Below are 19,722 nucleotides of genomic sequence, written 5' to 3' on the forward strand. Positions count from 1 at the left end.
CAACTGGCTAAGAGAAGAATTCTAAGAACAATATGGAAGCAATAAAAAATCTTTAAAAAAATCACAAATTGAGTCAAAACAGATCAATCTACAGAGCAATAATTAGTTGCATTCCACCAGGAGTAATTAATTTGCATTTCTATGAGCAAAAACCATTTACATTATTAGTCTTTTTCTACCTTCATGCCTTTTAAATAGGTCAAAGATGGTAAGTGAAAATAACCAGATGGGTACAGTAAATAGAATACCCCTTAAATCTTTTTGCCCATTTTTTTCTTAGAAATGCAAAAGGGTCATTTTATCATTGTTGTTACCCCCTCCTCAGTTTTATTATAAATTTCTAGAACTTATGCTCAGGTTTGATAAGACTAGGGCTTGTCTGAGAAACACTAACAGAGAGAATGCCTTCTCTTCCAGAGCTTCCTCCTATTCTTGGCTCAGTTTATACACTGCTCTTTTATCTTATGATGAGCATTTCTTCCGATGGCTCCTTGGCTCATTATGTGAACACACCTCCAGAGAATACCCAACTCCTCTTCTAGGTGACACAAAGTCAAGACCAAGCTAAACCTTCATTCCGCAATACTCCCCTTTAATTTTTTCTCCACTATTAATATCATATCATGTTTCTTAAAGAAATTATTATTTTTTTAATCCATCAAAGCACTTGAAACAATTCTGGACTCACAGTCCTCAATAAATACCATCTACATGTAGAAATATTTAAGTATTTTATAAGATAAAAATACAGAACAGTTTTCAATATTATCCATTTTTCTTTGCTGACTGTTTATAACCTTATATAAGCTTTGCCAGAACTCGTGTTTTCATAGTACACTCAGCTAGCATCATCAACAAGTAGAATTTGTACATGACCATAAGTTTTTCTTGGGGAGTTAGACTGCAAATGTATCAATCTTTCTTACAGTTATATTACCATTGCTTGCTTTCTCTGGCTTATATCCTGACTCTCCTCTACATTTTTTTCTTTGAAAGCACACTCAGACGCTTTACAAATGTGCATTTGTAAATGCACATCCCTTTAAATAGATGAGAAACAGATAATTATGACTTTTCAGTTCATTGAATTGTTTTACCTTAGACATCTTTAAGGAGTGGGATATGTAAATTTTTGTTTGCTTGACTTTTTGCTGGTGCTGGGGTTCGAACTCAGAGCCTTAGACTTGCTGAGTATGCACTCTACCACTTGAGCCATGCTTCCGGCCCCAAGGAATGGGATAAAGAGATGACACACCTCCACTTAAAAGAGTGTATCATAATTATTTATAGAGTATCTTCAAAATATTTCATTCTGAGAAAATTATAGATCACAGGGAGGCGTGGTTCCCAATAAATATTCCATTTTCTCTAGCATTTTTAATGCAGGAAGAGACATAGAGAAAACCATTAATCTAACCTTAGCAGAATATTGTAAATATATTATCTAACCATTGTACGTGGCTAGAAACAAATCCATAGTCTTACCACATATTTCTAGACATTCTGCTTTTTAAAAAGACTTCTGTGTGTAACAATATGAAAAACACTAAGATCCCTCAACAACTGTAGTTATTATCATGAACATATATTTTCTCTTTTATCTTATGTACAAATCTGAAATGTGTTGAGTTTGTTGAGTGACAATAGTATAAACAAAAACTCAGTGCTTCCTTATGCTTATCAGACACAAAGGTCAGAGGGTGCTGGATTTCCAAAAAGACTTCTGCTTCATCAGGTTAGCCTGTATCTGCACCATTGTGTGATTACAGGATGGGCAAGATATTTGGTCTAGAATTTCAAACTAGTGTCTACAAATTATGTGACTAGGAGCTAACTTCTCTGTGATATTTTGACAACCCTAGGTATTCTCTGGAAATAGAAGTGAATAACCAAGTTGACAATTGTTACCTAAGCCCATCATTCCATAGAGATTCTGATCATTACATCTTCACTATCCCATTTGTTTAACCAACGCTTTGAGAGGAAAAAGCTTAGACCTCTAAGGATCTCATTTCATGGAAAGCTGAATTAGATGATGATGACTTAGCATTGGATAAATGGTTGTACTGTTTCTTTGTTCCCACCTTATATTGATCACATTGCATTATTTTGGGGGCATTGTTACTAGAATAATAAAGTCCCTCCTCCAGTATTTACTCTTAAATCCCTCACTTATATCACTTTTTTTTTCTTTTTAGCAATACTTTCATGCAGGAGGAAATGGTCTGAAAAAGAATTTCTTGGAGAAAAGCCCAGATCTTCACTCCCTGAGATACGCTCTCAGTCTTTATACCCAAACTACTGATGCCTTGATAAAGAAATTCATAGACACTCAAACCTCACAGAGTAAGTAACACATTCAACCTGAAAATAGGAAAAACCGAACCCTAAACTAAAATTCAACCTCAGAATTATTATAAATAGTATGAATATTTTTCTTCAAGTAAATTGAAGCATAAGTAAGAATGGAGGATTATGATTCATTATGGTTTATTAATTCTCTATTACTCTATTGAAACTACCAGAATTATAATTCATTAATTATAATTGAGGGGAGTAGGAAGTTAATGGATTTTTTTTTTAAGAAAGAAAGTGAGAAAAGCCTCCATTTTCCCCACTCGGTACAATTCTAAAGTGTATTCTACATATACTTCACCTCGTAGTGCCCCTATGAAATGGGGCTCCATCAAGGCAGAGGGCTGCCTTGATAACAAATTTGATTTTAGCTTCCTTATTTTTTCTTTCTCACCTCCTCCCTTCCTTACCAAATGTTTTCTGGGATGTCTCACCAGGTAGACCCTCTCTCCCATGAATGCTTATTTCAGGTTCTACTTCTGGAAGAACCCAAACCCAAGGTACCATTACTAAGAAGCGGGAAGCCTGATTCCAGTACAGCAAGTGCAGATCTAGATTCTGTGCTATTACGTACTATATATAAATCTCCTTGATGATCAGTATAACAACTAATACCTTGAATGAACTTTTCCCCATTACTTGTGGTTTTTTTTCTCATGCTTGTTAAATTAGAAATATGGCACTAATTAATGAAATTCAGCTTTTTTTCTTTTCATTATTTGGAATTTTTCTTTATCATCCTTTCTTTTCTATTTTTTCTTGTTTGTCTGAGTAAGATTAACTAAAGTATATATGAAAAAATCAATTACATTTAATTAAATTATTTCTTTCAATCCTGTTCAAGTTGAAAAATACACTTTCTTTAAAAAATATTTTTATTTGAATACGAAAAGACCTATTGTAGCTTGCTCACTTTCTCATTCTTTACTTCCTCTCCTAACTTCTTTTGCTCCATCCTCTTCAATTTTCCCCTACATTTCTCTCCCTTTGTTTTATTTGTGGAATTGCATCAGATGTCATCTTTTGCTAGTAGTGGGAAAAAAAAGAAAGAAAGAAAAGAAAAAATGTACAGGGTTCTTTAAGCCCATTAGAAATTTATGAACCAGAGTTCAAGTGAGAGCTATCATATTGGAAAAACAGTCTTCTCTCGCTCATTCAAAGCTGGGGAAATAAATCCAAAATGGATGTAGAAGTATTCTTAAATTCTTAAGTGAAACCGAACTCAGTTCATATGGGGAAAAGGTTTATTATTCTGGTGATGTGCTGTAACTCTAAAACACCATCTTCTACTGCCTTCATTTAATAAATATTTACAGAGCCTTTCTTCTAGCCAAGTCTCATGTAACAGGCAATATTCAAAGTTGAATGTGATGTTACCTATACAAGTTGCTGTAATACAGTGGTTCTCAGCAGGGTGATTTTGTCCCTCAGGGGACATTTGGCCATATCTAGAGACTTTCAGTTGTCACATCTATGAGTATTGATCATATTATGGTTATCTTTTAGACTAAGGCCAACCCACAACCTTCAGAAATAAAACAAAAATACCTGGCTCCAAATGTCAACAGTGTGGAGGTTGGAAACCATGATGTAATACAGGCTGAAAATAGAAAAGAAATATAAAATAAGTCAAGTTAGAAGAATGGAAACTTTGGCTTCAGGAGATAGGAAAGGGAGAGAAGTGAGTGAACAGCCTAGGTAATGAAGAAGTAAAAAGAGAAAGGCGTTTTGGATACAGAAGCTGTGTGGGAAGGTGTGCACTTGCACTCTTAACTTCGAAGTCCCCATATGGCAAGCATGTCAAGAGTGTATTGTCATCAGGAAAAGATGTTTATTTTGTTGTTAAAATGAAATTCACCATATCACTACCTATTTTGATCAATAGATGTTGTGAAAAGGGCCTTCGATTTCTCTGCAGAGTTAACACACACAGAAATTCTGTGGTAGTTTTTAGGGCACATCAGTAGAAAGCATTTTAATATTTATAATAATTTTTAGGTGTTCTTCCTTCAAAAGTTGGCTCAGTGGCATAAATTGGGCAGTTAGCTTGAGAATTTGCACTTTTTTGTTTGCTTCTCAAGGATGTGTTACTTACAGTTTTGGAGGCTGCAACAAAGTGCATTTCTTGCATCTTGATTACAGTATTCATCAGGAAAAAATGTTTTTCCGAACAACTATTTCATTATACCAAGAGCTCTTTGACTATTTCATGCAGTAGCAGACAGTGAAAAATGCATAAAACTTTAACGTATTAAGTAGTTTTTTCAATGGCTAACACAATTTGGAATGAAGTACAGAATGATTAATCGCTGTGCCAGTCTGTGTTGTATTGTTTCCTTATCTGAGTTTTTATTACAGCATGAAGAACCTGAGTCACAAAAGCTTTTCACAGAAAAAGAGATGTTTTATGTCTAAGCTACAATTCTCTCACAAAGAAAGAAGAAATTTTAGTTAATGACTATATAAATTAAAACATATGAGCTGAAGTGCTTGTTTCTTTTTTTGCCGCCCCCCCCAACACTTGAATTCAGGACCTTAGGCTTTCTAGGCAAGCACTCTCCCACTTGAGCCATACCCCTAGCCCTTTTGCTCTTCCTTTGTTTAGCTGATAAAGTCTCTTGCTAACTTTGCCTCAGCTGACCTAGGATAAGAATCCTCCTTCCTCCACTTTCTGGGTAGCCATAGACTTGGGCTACCACCACACCTAAGCTTGTTATTGATGTCTCACTAACTTTTGTCTGGGCTGTCCTGGAGCCAGGATTCTCCTTCTCCTCCTCTTGTCATAATAGACATGTATCACCATGCCCAGCCTTTGAGTGGCTTTATTCTATGATTCATCTTCTTTTTTACTTACTTTATGTAAGTAAAATCTTTTAAGTCCCTGCTTATTGAAGTTTCTTGAAATTTAAATCAGATCACTTTGGACATTTTGATAGCTTCTATCCTGCTGAAGTGAAGTCTAATATATTTTAGTTTGAAACAGAAAACACTTAGCTACTGATTCACCTTTTAAATTCTATGAATATATTTCAGTGCAATAGGGATTGGTCACTTTTATTTTTATAGTCATTTTTATAATTTAAGTGGAAAAACACATATTATTTCTGACAATGTCCAGAATAAAGTAGAAAAAGTTTAAATGTCATATTATAAATACCCTTTTGTTCTCAGGAGTAAAATTAGGAAGTCTCTCAAATATAGATATTTGCAGTCATATTGCCTAGAGAGAGCATTATCTCTAATTATGTTCCTACAAATATAAAACAACCATATGCCCAGAACTAGAAGAGAAACCATTTTCTGATATGATTTACTATGGAGAGAGTCTTCTTATCAGTTATGTCAGGGAACTTAGCATTAAAAATATTTAGTTGGCCCAAGAGCTAGCATTAAAATAAAGAAATGAGTTTTGAAGCCAAAGAACCACAACTGAAACTCCAACTGGATGGTCACTTATGGGAGAAAATACTGAGTAATATCTTCAGTTTATATGTTCAAATAATATTAAAATCCCTTTAGCAATTTTCAACTTAATGCTGGTTTGAAAACCTAGTCAGAAGTGGTTTCTTTATTTTAGCTAATAAGCCTTTCTGAAGTAACCAGAGAACTGGCATCTTATCCTAGAGATCTGTCACCTGTTCTGTCCCTGGGGACCATTGGACTAGCTAGAGCTGCCCTCTAAGACTGAAGGTTTGCATTTCTCTAGAGTCACAAGTAGAAAAATGAGAATTTGTGAAGTTTGGCTGTTCAGACGTTGTGTTCACTCTGATGGCATTCCCTTTAGATGAGGCTCTTCAGTGTAAGAAGAAGCTGTATGCAAACAATTTTAATGGGAAGGATGCTGTGATGTGGTTCTGAATAGATTGTCTTCTTTCCCAGACTAGAAATGACAATTGCTAGATAAGGTTGCAGTAACACAGAGCAAACATCTATTGTGTACCACACAACCTCTGTGCTATTCCTCCCAATAATCCTGCAAAATCAGTAACATCGTCCCACCTCTCAAGATTAAGGTATTGAGTCACAAAGAGATGGAGAAACTTGCTGAAGTACTGAGCCCCATGGGTAAGTGGCGGAGACAATGTTCCTTCACTTCCTCACACTCGTTTTCATCAGCAGTGAAACCAGGTGTATTACTATGACTTTCCACAGCCCAGGCTTCCTTTTCCCTAGTTTGAATAATTGGTTGTACTTTCTCCTCTTTACTTTTTAATATGACCAAATCTACCTCGTGTCCAGTAGATAACCTTTAAATTGATACTTTTATTTCTATGTCAGCAACAAACTGCTTCCCCAAACTTCTGACTTCATCCTTTGCTCCTAGCTTTCTCTCATTCTAGTCCTGGTTACTGTTACCAGGCATGCTCAGGAACCAGGACACTTGTGAATATTAACTGGAAGTATTCCCATTGTAAGAATCCAAGTTGGATGTAAGATAATGCATCCTGCTTTCAGGAAACCCTTCTGAATATAGCCTGATTTCATTCCTCTGGTATCTACTTGCTTTTGTTGGTGTGTAGGATATCACTGCTTACTTTCCCTCCCCATCCTACTCTTCTCCATCCTGTTCCCCACTAGCAGAAGTATTCATTTTGTAACACTCCCTGGCACAGTGAGTCATTCTATGGTTGCTAAATTCTCTTCTCTCAGCATGTAAATCCTAAGGAGAAAAGCACTAGGCTTATTTGCCATTGAAATGTAAGTTCTGAGCACATGCAAGATGCAAAGTAGGTGCTTAGCAAATCTTAGAAAAAATGAATGCTATTAAAGGCAGAAATTTTTAAACTGTGTGATGTAACATGGTCCTCATATATAAGTTTATGTGATTATAAATCATAGTATATAACATAGTCTTTATATGTGACTTAATATAATCAAAACCCTTTATTGAAAGTAACTTTATTCATGGTCTTGTGCTAGAAACTGGCACGCCCAAAGAGTGTGTATGTGTGTGTCCTTAGAGAAAAAGATTATAACTTTATGGCTGATACTATTCCTTAATTATCATGTAAGATAGAAGACAGTAAGTGCCATTGAGAGGATATATAAGGTTAGATACAATGAGATTAATTTTTATAGAACTCTTAAAATCATGATAAAAATCATGATTTATTCAGTCCATTATATGAAATGCAAAAATGACTAATTGAAAATGAAGTACACCTCACTGAATGATTCGTTTATCTTTTCATTTGACTCACTTTTCAGAGCTCTTACCCTGTGCCAGGTCAGGCTAGGAGCTAAGTACTAGGTAACATTCAGTGAAAGGCTGTGCTCAATGCCTTCCATTTGCCCCTCCTTGTCTACCTTTCCCTCTTCCCCTGAGGCCAACCTGAGCTGTGTGAATTACAAACCACAGGAGGTTCTATCTGTTTTCCACTTGGTTCAGGCAGAAAGGAGCTCCCCAAATCTGCATAAGAGAGAGGACTAAGGTCAGACATTCATTCACTGTCTGTGCTCCCTCCAGGCATGGTCCCCTCTGGCTGACTGTATCCTTTGACCCTAGTCCTCTCAGTATTGTCTTCTAACTCTCTCCAAATCCCAGTGACCACTTCTGTGCCTCATGCTTTATGGACATGGCAGGGGGCTTCTTTATCCCTGGTAGTTCGCTAGCCCCCCAGCTAAAACTTTGTGAGCATTTGGTTCCTTCAACCACCCAAAATGTCACTTTAATTTGTTTCTGTCTGTTTTCTATTAATACTCTGATTGATATAATGATAAATTTTTATAGCTTTACTCATTTTTCATTTCCATGATGATTTTCTTTCATTTGGGTCACCAAAATTAACATGTTGAAATAAGCAGATCAAGTGTCAGAATGATTCTGTTTACAGTGAAAGAAAACATCAAATTTTAATGACTGAGTTGTCCAGAACAAACACAGGAGTATTGCCATTCCACACTGGGCAGGACATCAACATCCCAGACCCCACTTTCTCATACTGCAGTTTATCTTTCCCAGCATTTCATTTATTCTAGAAATTTGAAATCAGATTGAAACCACTGGGAGCCATTGGTGAACCATTTGTAAAACGTAAGAGTTCAGACCCTCCGTGTAGAATAAGGAGGTGTTTGTGTATGTCATGCAATGGGGAAATTACCATTTTTACTGCATAGTACACTAACATATCCATATTTCCACTGTTTATTCATTCTGGTTTTGGCATGAATACTTGAAAGATTACTTTTTTTTCATAACACTATCCATAATAAATTAACAACTCTATGCACAGGTATTTCTGTGATGCATTTTTTCATTTTCAAAATTGGGTAAGAGCCAGATCTCATTCCTAGGTTATACTAATATTAGTGGTATTAGACTCTCTGTTTTCTGACTTACAGATTTCTCTGTTACTTGCCTCTCAAAAGTTCAAATTGATCAAATTAATTACAAAATTGAATAATGTATGTTTTTACAACAAAATTACTTGACATGACATTACATATGACAATCTCTACAGTACAAAGGTGCCTTTATATACATTTTTTTTCTCACCCAAGCATTAGAATAACCCTGCAAAGTCACACAGAGGTCTTTGAATTATTGGTCTAATATTCCACGTTGCTTCTGGCTGCACTTTTGAGAAAGCCATCACACACAAGAGCAATGGATGCCATTAATGTGATTTGAGCAATAATGCAGTATAGAAAATAGACAGGAGATGAGGCAGGCAGGCAGATGAGCTGGAGCTTGTTGCAAAAATTCAGGTGAGAGATAAGGTGGGTTCGGGTGGTAGGAATAGAGATGGAGAGAAAAGGGCTGACTCAAGATACAGCTTGGCAATACAATAGGTGAGAGCTGCTAAATTAACAAAGATTAGGAAATAAAATTTCTTTTATAGGATTACAAAATAAACAGCAGTTACTTCCTGTGTTAAATTAGTTTTTTTTCCTGCCTTCTTATAATTTTCTGCATTTCAAACTATCCTAAAATGGCTAGGTGTTATACTTTGAATCTTAATTTTCCTGTAAGAAACATGAAGAACACATTTTGCTCTGCAAAGTAAATTAGTTTAATCGATTACCAACATGTAATTAATTCCAAGCAATAAATTTTGAAGTCTTTCAGGGCCTAGCATTTTCATCTCTGGGCTCAAATAAACAGTCCAATTAAAGTTTTTCCTTAGGATTCAAAGGTTCTCAAAATTGCTCTGTGGGTAGGAGAATTGTCTGGATTGGGATCACACATTACACTTACACAAATACATATGTTACATATGTATATTTAATTTAATAACTTAGAAAAGTTATTTAGTGAAATTTACCAGACCATGGTTGTATAGTGTATTATTGATTAATATTAATAAAATTCTAAATTGATGATAAATCATCTGTGTTCAAAACTGCATAATACTTTCTTCAATATCTCTTTTATTGTTGCTGCTTTTGTTTTAGGTCTGGTTAGAAAGTAAAATAAAGGTTACTTTATCAGTTTGTTTGGGAACCTGATAGAAATGTTGACATCAGAAAAACATTCTTCATATCACTGAGTCTGGAAAGCAAAATGCAATACAGTTTCTCTGGACCCACTGAGCCATCATGCCTGTTTTTTTTTTTCATTGAGAACAGGCTTTAGGAGCAAGACGTCAGTCAGTGACATCAACAGAAAACTGCACAGTCTTGCTTCATAACCTATATGTGTCCTTCACAACTAACTTCCAAGAGAAGACTTGCAATGTTTTCTCCTCAATTATCCTCTGGCACTAGAAGTCAAGCCTTGTTATTAGGTGTTTCATTTATCTTAAAAAAATGAGTGTGTACTATGTTAAGTTGTGTAGAAACAGTAAGCCTTGATGTTCAAATGTTGGGAGTCAAGCTTCTATAAACTTCTGGCACAAAACTCTCTGTTTATGGGGAAGAGGCAAGACATGGGTAGACTTGTTAAACAGGGAAACAGGGAGTCTTGTAGGCTTGCAGTCGTGGCCCCAAAATCTGTTCCATCTCTGCCTAGCTGTATAACCTTGGCATAAGTCATTTACCTCTGTAGGTCTCAACTTTCCCATCTGTAAAATGGGTAATGTTTGGTTGCTGGGAGGACTGTAAGTGAGATACTTTGCACACAGCAGTTTCTCAGTAAATATTCATTTTTATGTCATTGTCATCATCATCATCATTAGATGTTCTCTGACTGAAGAAGGTCTCTTTCTACTATGAAATATTTTAAAAGAAAGACATCTTTAGAATGCAGCTCTCCAAGTTAAACAAAAAAAAAGTTAGTAACCATGTGCCTCCTTGTGAGTTGTACCTCCACATTCCTATGAGGCTCTCACAGAGCCTGGGAAACATGCGATCCCTGAATGACTCACATCTGCAGTTTCTTTGAACATGCCATGGTGGTCAAAAAATCAGATATTTATGAAACTACTGTGGTACACAAAAACCTATGCTGGGAGTGAGACATACAGGGCAAATTCTGTGCTCCAAGGAGCTTATAGTGGAGCTAAAATAGCTATGTGAGAAAGAAAAGAGTTGCACAAGGGAGTTATGCTTGATGTCAGATGTGTCTAAAGACCATGTGATACAGGCTTTCAGAAAAAAGGAGAGATCATTACAGGCAGGAGATTCGGGAGTCTTCAGAAAAGAAATGTAGCTCAAAGCAGCCTTTCAAGGATGTGTGAGGTCCATGTAAGGAAAGAAGAAGAGCAGTGCATATCAGTAAGACAAGGAGAGCCAGCTGACAGGACCTTCAGAGTGGAGCAGAGAAGTGCTCCCATTGTCATCACCAGCTTGGGCTGCCATGACAAAATGACACAGACTGGGTGGCTCAAACTCAGAGATATCTCTCTCTCATAGGTCTGGAGGCTGGGAAGTCCATGATCAAAGTGGCAGCCAATTTAGTTTCTGGTTGGGGCTCTCTGCCTGGGACTCATGTCTCTGAGCAGGTGGTAGATGTAATTAAGAGAGAACAAAGTTCAGAAACATTTATTGAATCCTGTGGAGTCAGCACAAGCTCTGAGCAAGGACACGTGGTGAGGGAGAACACACAAAGTCACAGAACAAGGTCCTATTTAAAAGGAAAGGAGTGGCCAAGAAAGAATGTGAACATGAGGTCAGGATAACTTCATGCAATCCTTTGCCATGTAAACACTTTTGTGGCCTTGCACTTCAGAAGGGACATGTGTGTTACTCACCAATTCCTCTGGGTAAATCATTGCACCTGTGAATAAGATCAACTAGCCCAAAATGTGAATTATGAGCATCACTGCAATTACCTTAACCCAGTGTTAGGGCAATTCCTTCAGCACCATCCAAAAGACTTAAAGATGTGCGCCATTTACGTGTACTTAGGGAAAGCATTACCTTATTTAGGGTTTCAGGAACAATAAACTATGGCTTGATAATGTTATTGTACCTCAGAATCATGTGGATGGCTCCTTGGGGAACACAGACGGCAAGACCCCACACTAGAGTTTCTGTCTGGGAGGTCTGGGTAGGGTCTGAGAATTTGCATTTATAACAAGTCCTAAGTACTACTTGATTTGGCTTGTCCAGAGGCCACACTTTGAAAACTGTAGTATGCCTTATGTAGATGGTCTCCTACATGGAGGTCCACCTGTGCTAAATTCAGGTAGCCTATTGGCTGCAACCCATAAACACAAGCAGTTTTGATGTTCTTTAGCAATATGTTTATAGACTGAAGCCTGCGGATAAAAGAAGCCCTTCAAAATCATAATAGCAAAAATAGCCAATAAGAATGTTCTTTTTTTTTTTCCCAAAAGAAAGCATGTGTTTTACAGGCTCAGAAAAAGATCTTGTGAAGGCTATACTAGAGAAAAACAAAAAGCAGAAGCAGAATAAAGGCCTTTGTGAAAGAAAAATGAAAACACTTTCACACTTACCAAGTTGAAGTTCAAGCCTGCATAATTCCCTAACTTTCTTTCTCTTGTCTTAGCTTTCACTGAAAATGGCATTGGCTTCTTACCTGTGATGGAACCTGGCAACTTGATCCCTGCTTATTAGTCTAAAACAAGTGGATTATTTTCTATTGTATTAATTTCAGATTCTGCTCATGTAGAATATTATGTAAATCATTTAAAAAGTCAGGTTCTGTAGAAAGCATCATAGATCTGTTAAAAATATTCTTCTTATCTTAACATTCATTATTAGGTATAAGGTGAGTTACTTGAAACTCAGCTGTACCCCATCACCTTTGCTTTAGTTAAAACTCAACTTTCCCTGTGACCGTTTGGGATATAGCCTATCTGTTCCTCATCCCACAGACCTAACCCAACAGACCCCACAGCAACTAATCAAAAACAACCTAATAGTCAACTCAGGAGTCATGTAAATACATTCAGCAGCTTCGTGTGTGTGTTTTTTAAATGAGACAATCCAAAGGTCCCATAGGAAAGCCTACAGAATTAAAAGTCTTGGACATTAAAAAAGGCCCACAAGTCTTCTCATGAGCACTCCCCACCCACAGGTAGAGTATCCAGACTTCCTGCCAGCACTCCCCAAAGTCTCTGAGATCTATGAGTAATGTTTGTTCCATTTTGTGCATTTTGTTTGACCTCCCCCCACCCTTACTGTGTCTCACCTGAAAGACTTTCCCCTGGTCAGGGCTCTCCCAGGAAGGGGCTATTTTGACGTACAGCCACTCTTAATAGAGAAACCACAATGCCAAATTAAAAAGAAGTTCAAAATTGAAAATCACAGCAGAAAGCTTGACTGTTTACTTACAATATATGCTTGTAATGTAAAATGTGTTTATGAGAGATTGAGAACACACTAGCTCCATTCCAGCTCCAAATTGCATTGCTATCTTGTTGTGTACAGTTATGCCTCGCTTCATTTTATTTTCCACTTGAAGTCATTTCATTCCTTTGGTTTATAAACACCTTGAATTTTCTTTCACTGAAAAGGTGAAGTAACTTGATAGAGTATCCTCCTTAGCAACTATATGCCCAAGCAGAACCAAATTAAACAGAGCAAAACTATAAGTACCATGTCCTACAATATGGTAGGACGTGAGATACAGGAAAGCCTCTGTGAAGAAATTTAAGAGTAGAATAGACAGATAAGCTGGAAATCAAAAAGAAGTCAGTTTTTCTTTCCTTTTGAAGTGATTCAGTTTGGAAATTAGCAGGTAAATGTTATACTCTATTTAGATGGCAAGGTTAATAAACACTTAGCAAACATTATGTTCCAAATGTCCATTATACAAAGCACACTTACAACATCCTGCTTGATCCTCTAGTGATCCAATAAGGAGCAGGAGACATTTTCAGATGAGGAAATTGGGATTCGGGATGATAGTGACTGTGAGAGCCATGTAGATAGTTAAGTAGCAGACCTGGACTAAATCCAAATTTGTGCAGCTATAAGCACAGACCATTTTCCACTAGTCAAAAGAAATCTAATTTTTCCAACATTTAAGTGAATTTTTTTAGTCTAAAATCTTTATTCCTCATCACTCTATTTGTTTTCTGATAGAAGCAACAGAGTAACAATGTAACAATGTCTAATAGAACATTTCATTATTTGTGTGGATATAGTAGTAGCAGAGATAAATGTTTATATAGTGCCTAATATTTACTTGACACTGGAAAGTGTTGGGGAAATATAATTAAAAATAAAATCTCCCAACCCAGAAAACTTCTGTACAAAGGTAGAAAGGAAATAAAAATAAGTACTAAGCCAGAATGTGATGTGGATCACAGGCAACCCACTAAGCAGTTGCAAAGGCAGAAAGCAACTTTACCCTTTTATGCAGCCAGGAAAATGTGATCCATTACATGCTTGTTCTCAAGAAGCCCAAACGTGTCCTCAATAGGAGCTAGCACCCTTTGTCACACATAGTTCTTCCTTAATTCACTTAGAAACTGGGGTAATTATCTATGTTATTAAAAGACTTTATTAAAAGGAAAAATAACTTCATGGCTTTACAAAAGGTGGTAGTTTTGAAACTTGGAGAGAAACACCTGCCAAAGTTTGGCTCTTACTTCCATAGAAACTGAGAAATAGAGGTGCTATCTTCTCCATATATCTCCAGAAAATGGTTTTCAGGTCTCTTAGAAGGATATCTTTGGGTAATAAAACTAATAAGAAACTAATTAACTTTTTAAAAAGGAGAACATACTTAAAAGTTTTCTAAAGTAAATACTCAAAGAAATGGGGATGTTTCTCTTATTTTTCCCAAGGAGACTATATTAGTTATATAGTCAGTAGGGACTGTCAACAAAATACCAAAGACTGGGTGGCTTAAACAATGAATATTTATCTTACAGTTCTGGTGGCTGCAAGTCTAACACTGAGGTGTCAGCACGGTTGGGGTTTAATGAGAACTCTTACTGGCTTATACAGCCACATTTTTTGCTCTGTCCCTTAAGGGTCATTTCTCTATGCACACGAAGAGATCTGAGTGAGTGTCTCCTTGCTCATTAGGACAGATCTATCAGATCAGAGCCCCACCCTTATGACCTCATTTGAACCTACTTACCTCTTTAAAAGAGTCCTGTCTCCAAAAATCTGCATTCGAGTTGTGGATTTCACATGTGAAGTTGTAGACGGGCAGGCATAATTCAGTCTGTAACAAAGAATTTTTAATTTTGTTTCATCTTTGACGAATGCATATTTATGGAGTATCCATAAATGTATATGTGGAATGTCTCCATGCATGTATACATTGTGTAATGATAAAATCAAGGTAATTAGCAAATGTAGTACTTTGAAATTTTCTTTGTGTTGAATACTACTCCATTGTATATTTATGCCACATTTTCTTCACCTGTTGATCCTTTGGGCATGTAGGTCATTTCCATATCTTGACTATTGTGAATATTGCTGCAGGGACAGATGAGTAGTGCTTCCATATTATTGATGTCTCTTCAATGTACTGATTTCATTTACTTTGCACATATGCCCAATAGTTGGATTATTGGCTCATATGGCAGTTCTAAGTTTAATGCCTTAAGGAGCCTCCAGACTTTTTTTCCACAGGAGTTATACTAATTTACATTCCCACCAACAATGTACAAGGGTTTCTTTTTCTCCAAATCCTCATCAGCATTTCTTAGACTGTGGTGAGGGGATCTCTCTTTATGGTTTTGATTTGCATTTCCCTGGTAATTAGTGATATTGAGCATTTTTCATGGGGCTGTTAGACATTTGTATGCTATCTTTTTATCAATATCTCTTATAGCTAATGCTCATTTTAATTGGGATATATGATATATTGCTATTGAGGTTTTGGAGTTCCTTATACATTCAGGTTATCAACCTCTGTCAGATAAATAGTTTAGAAATATTGTCTCCCATTGTATAACCTGGGTTTTTTTTTCTATTGATTGTTTCCTTTGTTATGCAGATTTTAGTTTGATGTGTGAGTCCATTGGTCTGTTTTTCCTTTTGCTGGCCATGCTTTTGAGATTTTATCCAAAAGTTCCTTGCCTAAACTCAATCTCTAGAGCTTTCCTCCTACATTTTCTTGGGTTAGTTGCATAGCTCCAGATCTTACATTTAATTCTTTAACCCATTTTGAGTTGATTTTTATATATGGTGAAAGATAAGGGTCTAATAATTTCATTCTTCTGCATGTGGATATTCAGTTTCTAGCACCATTTATTGAAGAGGCTCTCCTTTCTCCAGTCTGTGTTCTTGGCACCTTTGTTGGAAATTAGTTGGCTGTAATTGCTTGAATTTATTTTTGGATTTGATACACATTTACATTGGTCTCTTATGCCATCACCATGCTTCTTCTTTTCTCTCTCTCTCTCTCTCTCTCTCTCTCTCTCTCTCTCTCTCTCTCTCTCTCCTCTCTCTCTTTTGGTTATTATAGGTTTGTAGCATATTTTGAACTCAGGCAGTATAATGCCTCCTGCCTCAGTCTTAGGATATGACTATTTCAGTTTTTTTGTGGTTCCCTACAATTTTTTATTGCTTCTTCTAGTTGATGAAATCATATCACTGGTATTATGATAGAGACTGTATTAAGTCTATAGATAACTTCGGGTGGTATAGATATTTTTACTCTTGCATTCTATGAACATGGCATTTGTTTCTCTTACCTGTTTGTTTTTTTAGCAATTTCAGTGCCATATTGAGGTAAGAGTAGACATCATTATCATGTACTATATCATAGAGGAAATGCCTTGAGTATAGTTTTCCCAATTTAAGAGGATGTGACCTGTAGGTTTGTCATATATAGCTTTTATTGTATTGAGGTACCTAATTCTATATCTAATCTGAGAGTTTTTATCATGAAAGGATATTGGACTTTGTAAAATCCTTTCATTTCTTCAATATAAATTACCATATTTTTTCCTTTATTTTGTTAATGTGATACTTACTGACTCATGTATGGTGAATGGTCTTCACATCCCTCAGATAAATCCCATTTGATCATGGTGGATGATCTTTTGAATGTGCTGTTTGATTTGGCTCCCTGGTATTTTGTTGATAATTTTTATATCTGTGCTCATCAGTGATATTGATCTATAGTTTTCGTTTCTGTCATCTTTTTCTGATTTTGGTATCATAGTAACACTGGTCTCATAGAATGAGTTTGGAAGTATACTCTCCTTTTTGATTATTTTGGAATTATTTGAGAAGAATTGATACCAGTTCTTCTTTAAATGTTTTGTAGAAGTTAGCAGTGAAGCAACAGATCCTGGTTTTTTTTAATAGATGTTTTATTACTAATTCAATTTCCTCACTCATTTTCAGTCTGTTCATCTTTTCTCTTCATGATTCAATCTTAGTAGGGTGTATCTGTCTAGGAATTTATTCATTTCTTCCAGGTTAACCTCTTTATTGGTGTGTGGAATTGTTCCTAGTAGTCAGAACTCTTTGTGATTGTGTGGTATCCATCATAATGTCTCCTTTTCCATTTCTAACTTTTAGTCTTCTGTCTTAGTCTAGCTAATAGTTTGTCATATTTTATCTTTTCAAAAGATGAAGTCTTCCTTTCATTATCTACTGTGTTTTTCTGGATCTTATTTCACTAATTTCTCTTTTAATCTTTACTTTCCCTTCTACTAATTTTGGGTTGTTCTTGTTCTTGTTTTTCTAGTTCCTTGAGGCAAAAGTGTTAGATTTTTATTTGAGCTCTTTCTTGACATAGTAGTTTATTGCTCTAAAGTTCCCTCTTAGGATTGTTTTTCTGTATCTCATAGGTTTTGATATAATTTTTTCCACTTTTGTCACATTTTGTAACATCTCTGAACTACTTCTTGTTATCAATTTCTACAGTTAACCATAGTGGTGAGAATAGTTACTTGGTGTAATTTTAATCTTAAATTTAAGATTTTTCTGGTGCTCTAAAATGTAATATATTCTGGAAAATGCTTCATTGCAGTTGAGAATAGTGTATATTCTGCAGAATGCTGAACAGAAGTTCTGCAGATATCTGTTAAGTCCATTTGGTTTAGAGTGCAGTTTAAGTTGCCTGTTTCTTTGTTGATTTTCTTACTGGATGATCTTCCTTTGCTGAGAGTAGGGAGTTGAAGTTCCTGTGTTATAGTCTTCTTCCCTTCTGTGTCTATTTGTATTCCCATTTTGTATTTAGGTGCTCCATTGTTGGCTATGTGCATATTTATAATTCTTATGTCATTTTTCTGAATTAACCTTTTTATTATTTTACAATGGCCTTCTGTTTTTCTGTTTTTGACTTAAAAATCTACCTCATGTAAAAATAACTATCCCAGCTTGCTTTTGACTTCCATTTGTACCGAGTATGTTTTTCCATCCCTTTGCTTTGTCTCTGTGTGATTCCTTGCAGACAAAGTGAGACTCTGGTAGGGAACATACGTTTGGGTCTATTTTTTATATGTTCTGCCACTCAAATTGGATAATTTAATCTATTTACATTCAAGACCATTATTGATAGGTACAGCTTCTGCTATTTTGTTGTTTTCTGATTGCTTTATGAATCATTTCTTTCTCTTGTCCACCTTTGTTGTTTGTTGTTTGATGGTTTCCATAGTACTAAGCTTTGATTCTGATTGTGTGTATCTCCTGTTGGTTTTTGGTTTATTTGGTTTTTTGGTGTAGCTTGTCAATGCAAGGGACTTACACAAAGAATGTTATGGTTATAATGGGTTATTCTAAGGTGATAACAATTTACCTTCAGTAAATTCAGACTTTTACCTTCCTCCCATTTACATTTTTCTTGCCTTAATTTACATCTCTTTATTTGGCATTTCCATTTTCCTTTTCTTTTTTGCTGTACTGAGAATTGAACCCAAGGCCTCACACACTTGCTAAGCAAGCAGTCTACCTTTGAGCCACACCCCTAGCCCTTTTGTTTCGTATTTTGTCTTTGAGATAGGGTCTCCTTAACTTTGCCCAGGCTGGTCTCCTACTGATGATCTTTTTGCCTTCATCTCCCAAGTAGCTGGGATAGACCAGAATTTCTTCTTACTGGAGTAACAAGACAAGCTAAGCCCCTATCATCATGGGGAATGTGTTCTGTCAGGGGAGACAAATTATAAACCATCACAATCATGTGATCATTTTTCAGTCACAAGTGATGATCAGTAAAACCTGGCAATGAATGAACACTGTTAGTCAAAGATGAGAAGAGGCCAGTCAGTTCCTGGTTGTCCAGGTAGCAAATTGAGTCTTCCTGAGGATTTGATAAGGAAGAAACTAGAAAGGTAAATGTACAGAAACAGAATTACCTAGCTACTCAGTGATATAACTGAACTGTACAGATTGTTAGGGCCAATCAATAATAATTTAACAACATCCCACTCACCTATTGATTTGTTCATTCACTATACATTTACTTAGTCATAGTTTTACTTTACACACCAACATGACTTGAAATGACCCAGAGAATTTATTTGCTTTCCACATCATTTACTACTCCTATGTATTTTAAGAAACTACTGATTATGATTGAAATTTAGATTTCAATTTCAGATTATTTGATTTTTCACAAATATGTACTCAGTTGAATGGTAGAAATTTTCTCCTCTCAGTGCCATTCAAAAAACCCATGAAACATTATAGGATCTAAAGCTTCCTATATGCTCAAAAACTATTTAGGGAGCAGAGTTCTCTCTGTTCCTTCCCAGTTACTAAAAGCAGCCACCAAACAATTTCTACAGGATGACTCACTCAAAATGACTAAAATAAAAGACACTCAGGACAAAGTGTGTATATGTATGTGTGTATACACACACACAAATATATATGTATATATACATACACACATGTATATGTACATACACATATAAACACACCTATATATATACATATATATGTATGTATATATATATATATGTACACACACACAATATTTTTAATGATTACATAGTGTTATAACTTCCACATTTAGGTGGTCATGTGACAAGTAGTAGAAGGTGGGACTGGTCTCAAACCTTTGTACATCCCACAATCCCTCATTGTTTACTCAGTTTAAAA

General features: G+C 35.9%; 1 protein-coding gene across 1 annotated transcript in view; it reads left to right on the forward strand.

Annotated features, from left to right (window-relative positions):
• Unc13c (unc-13 homolog C) overlaps window positions 1–19,722 on the forward strand; it is a 541,194-nt gene that overhangs the window by 468,805 nt on the left and 52,667 nt on the right. The window contains exon 29 of the mRNA XM_074065986.1: window positions 2,199–2,346. Coding sequence (XP_073922087.1) covers window positions 2,199–2,346 — 148 coding nt within the window. The remainder of the gene's footprint in view (window positions 1–2,198; window positions 2,347–19,722) is intronic.

Source organism: Castor canadensis, chromosome 2, assembly GCF_047511655.1.
Source record: "Castor canadensis chromosome 2, mCasCan1.hap1v2, whole genome shotgun sequence".
Taxonomy (NCBI): domain Eukaryota; kingdom Metazoa; phylum Chordata; class Mammalia; order Rodentia; family Castoridae; genus Castor; species Castor canadensis.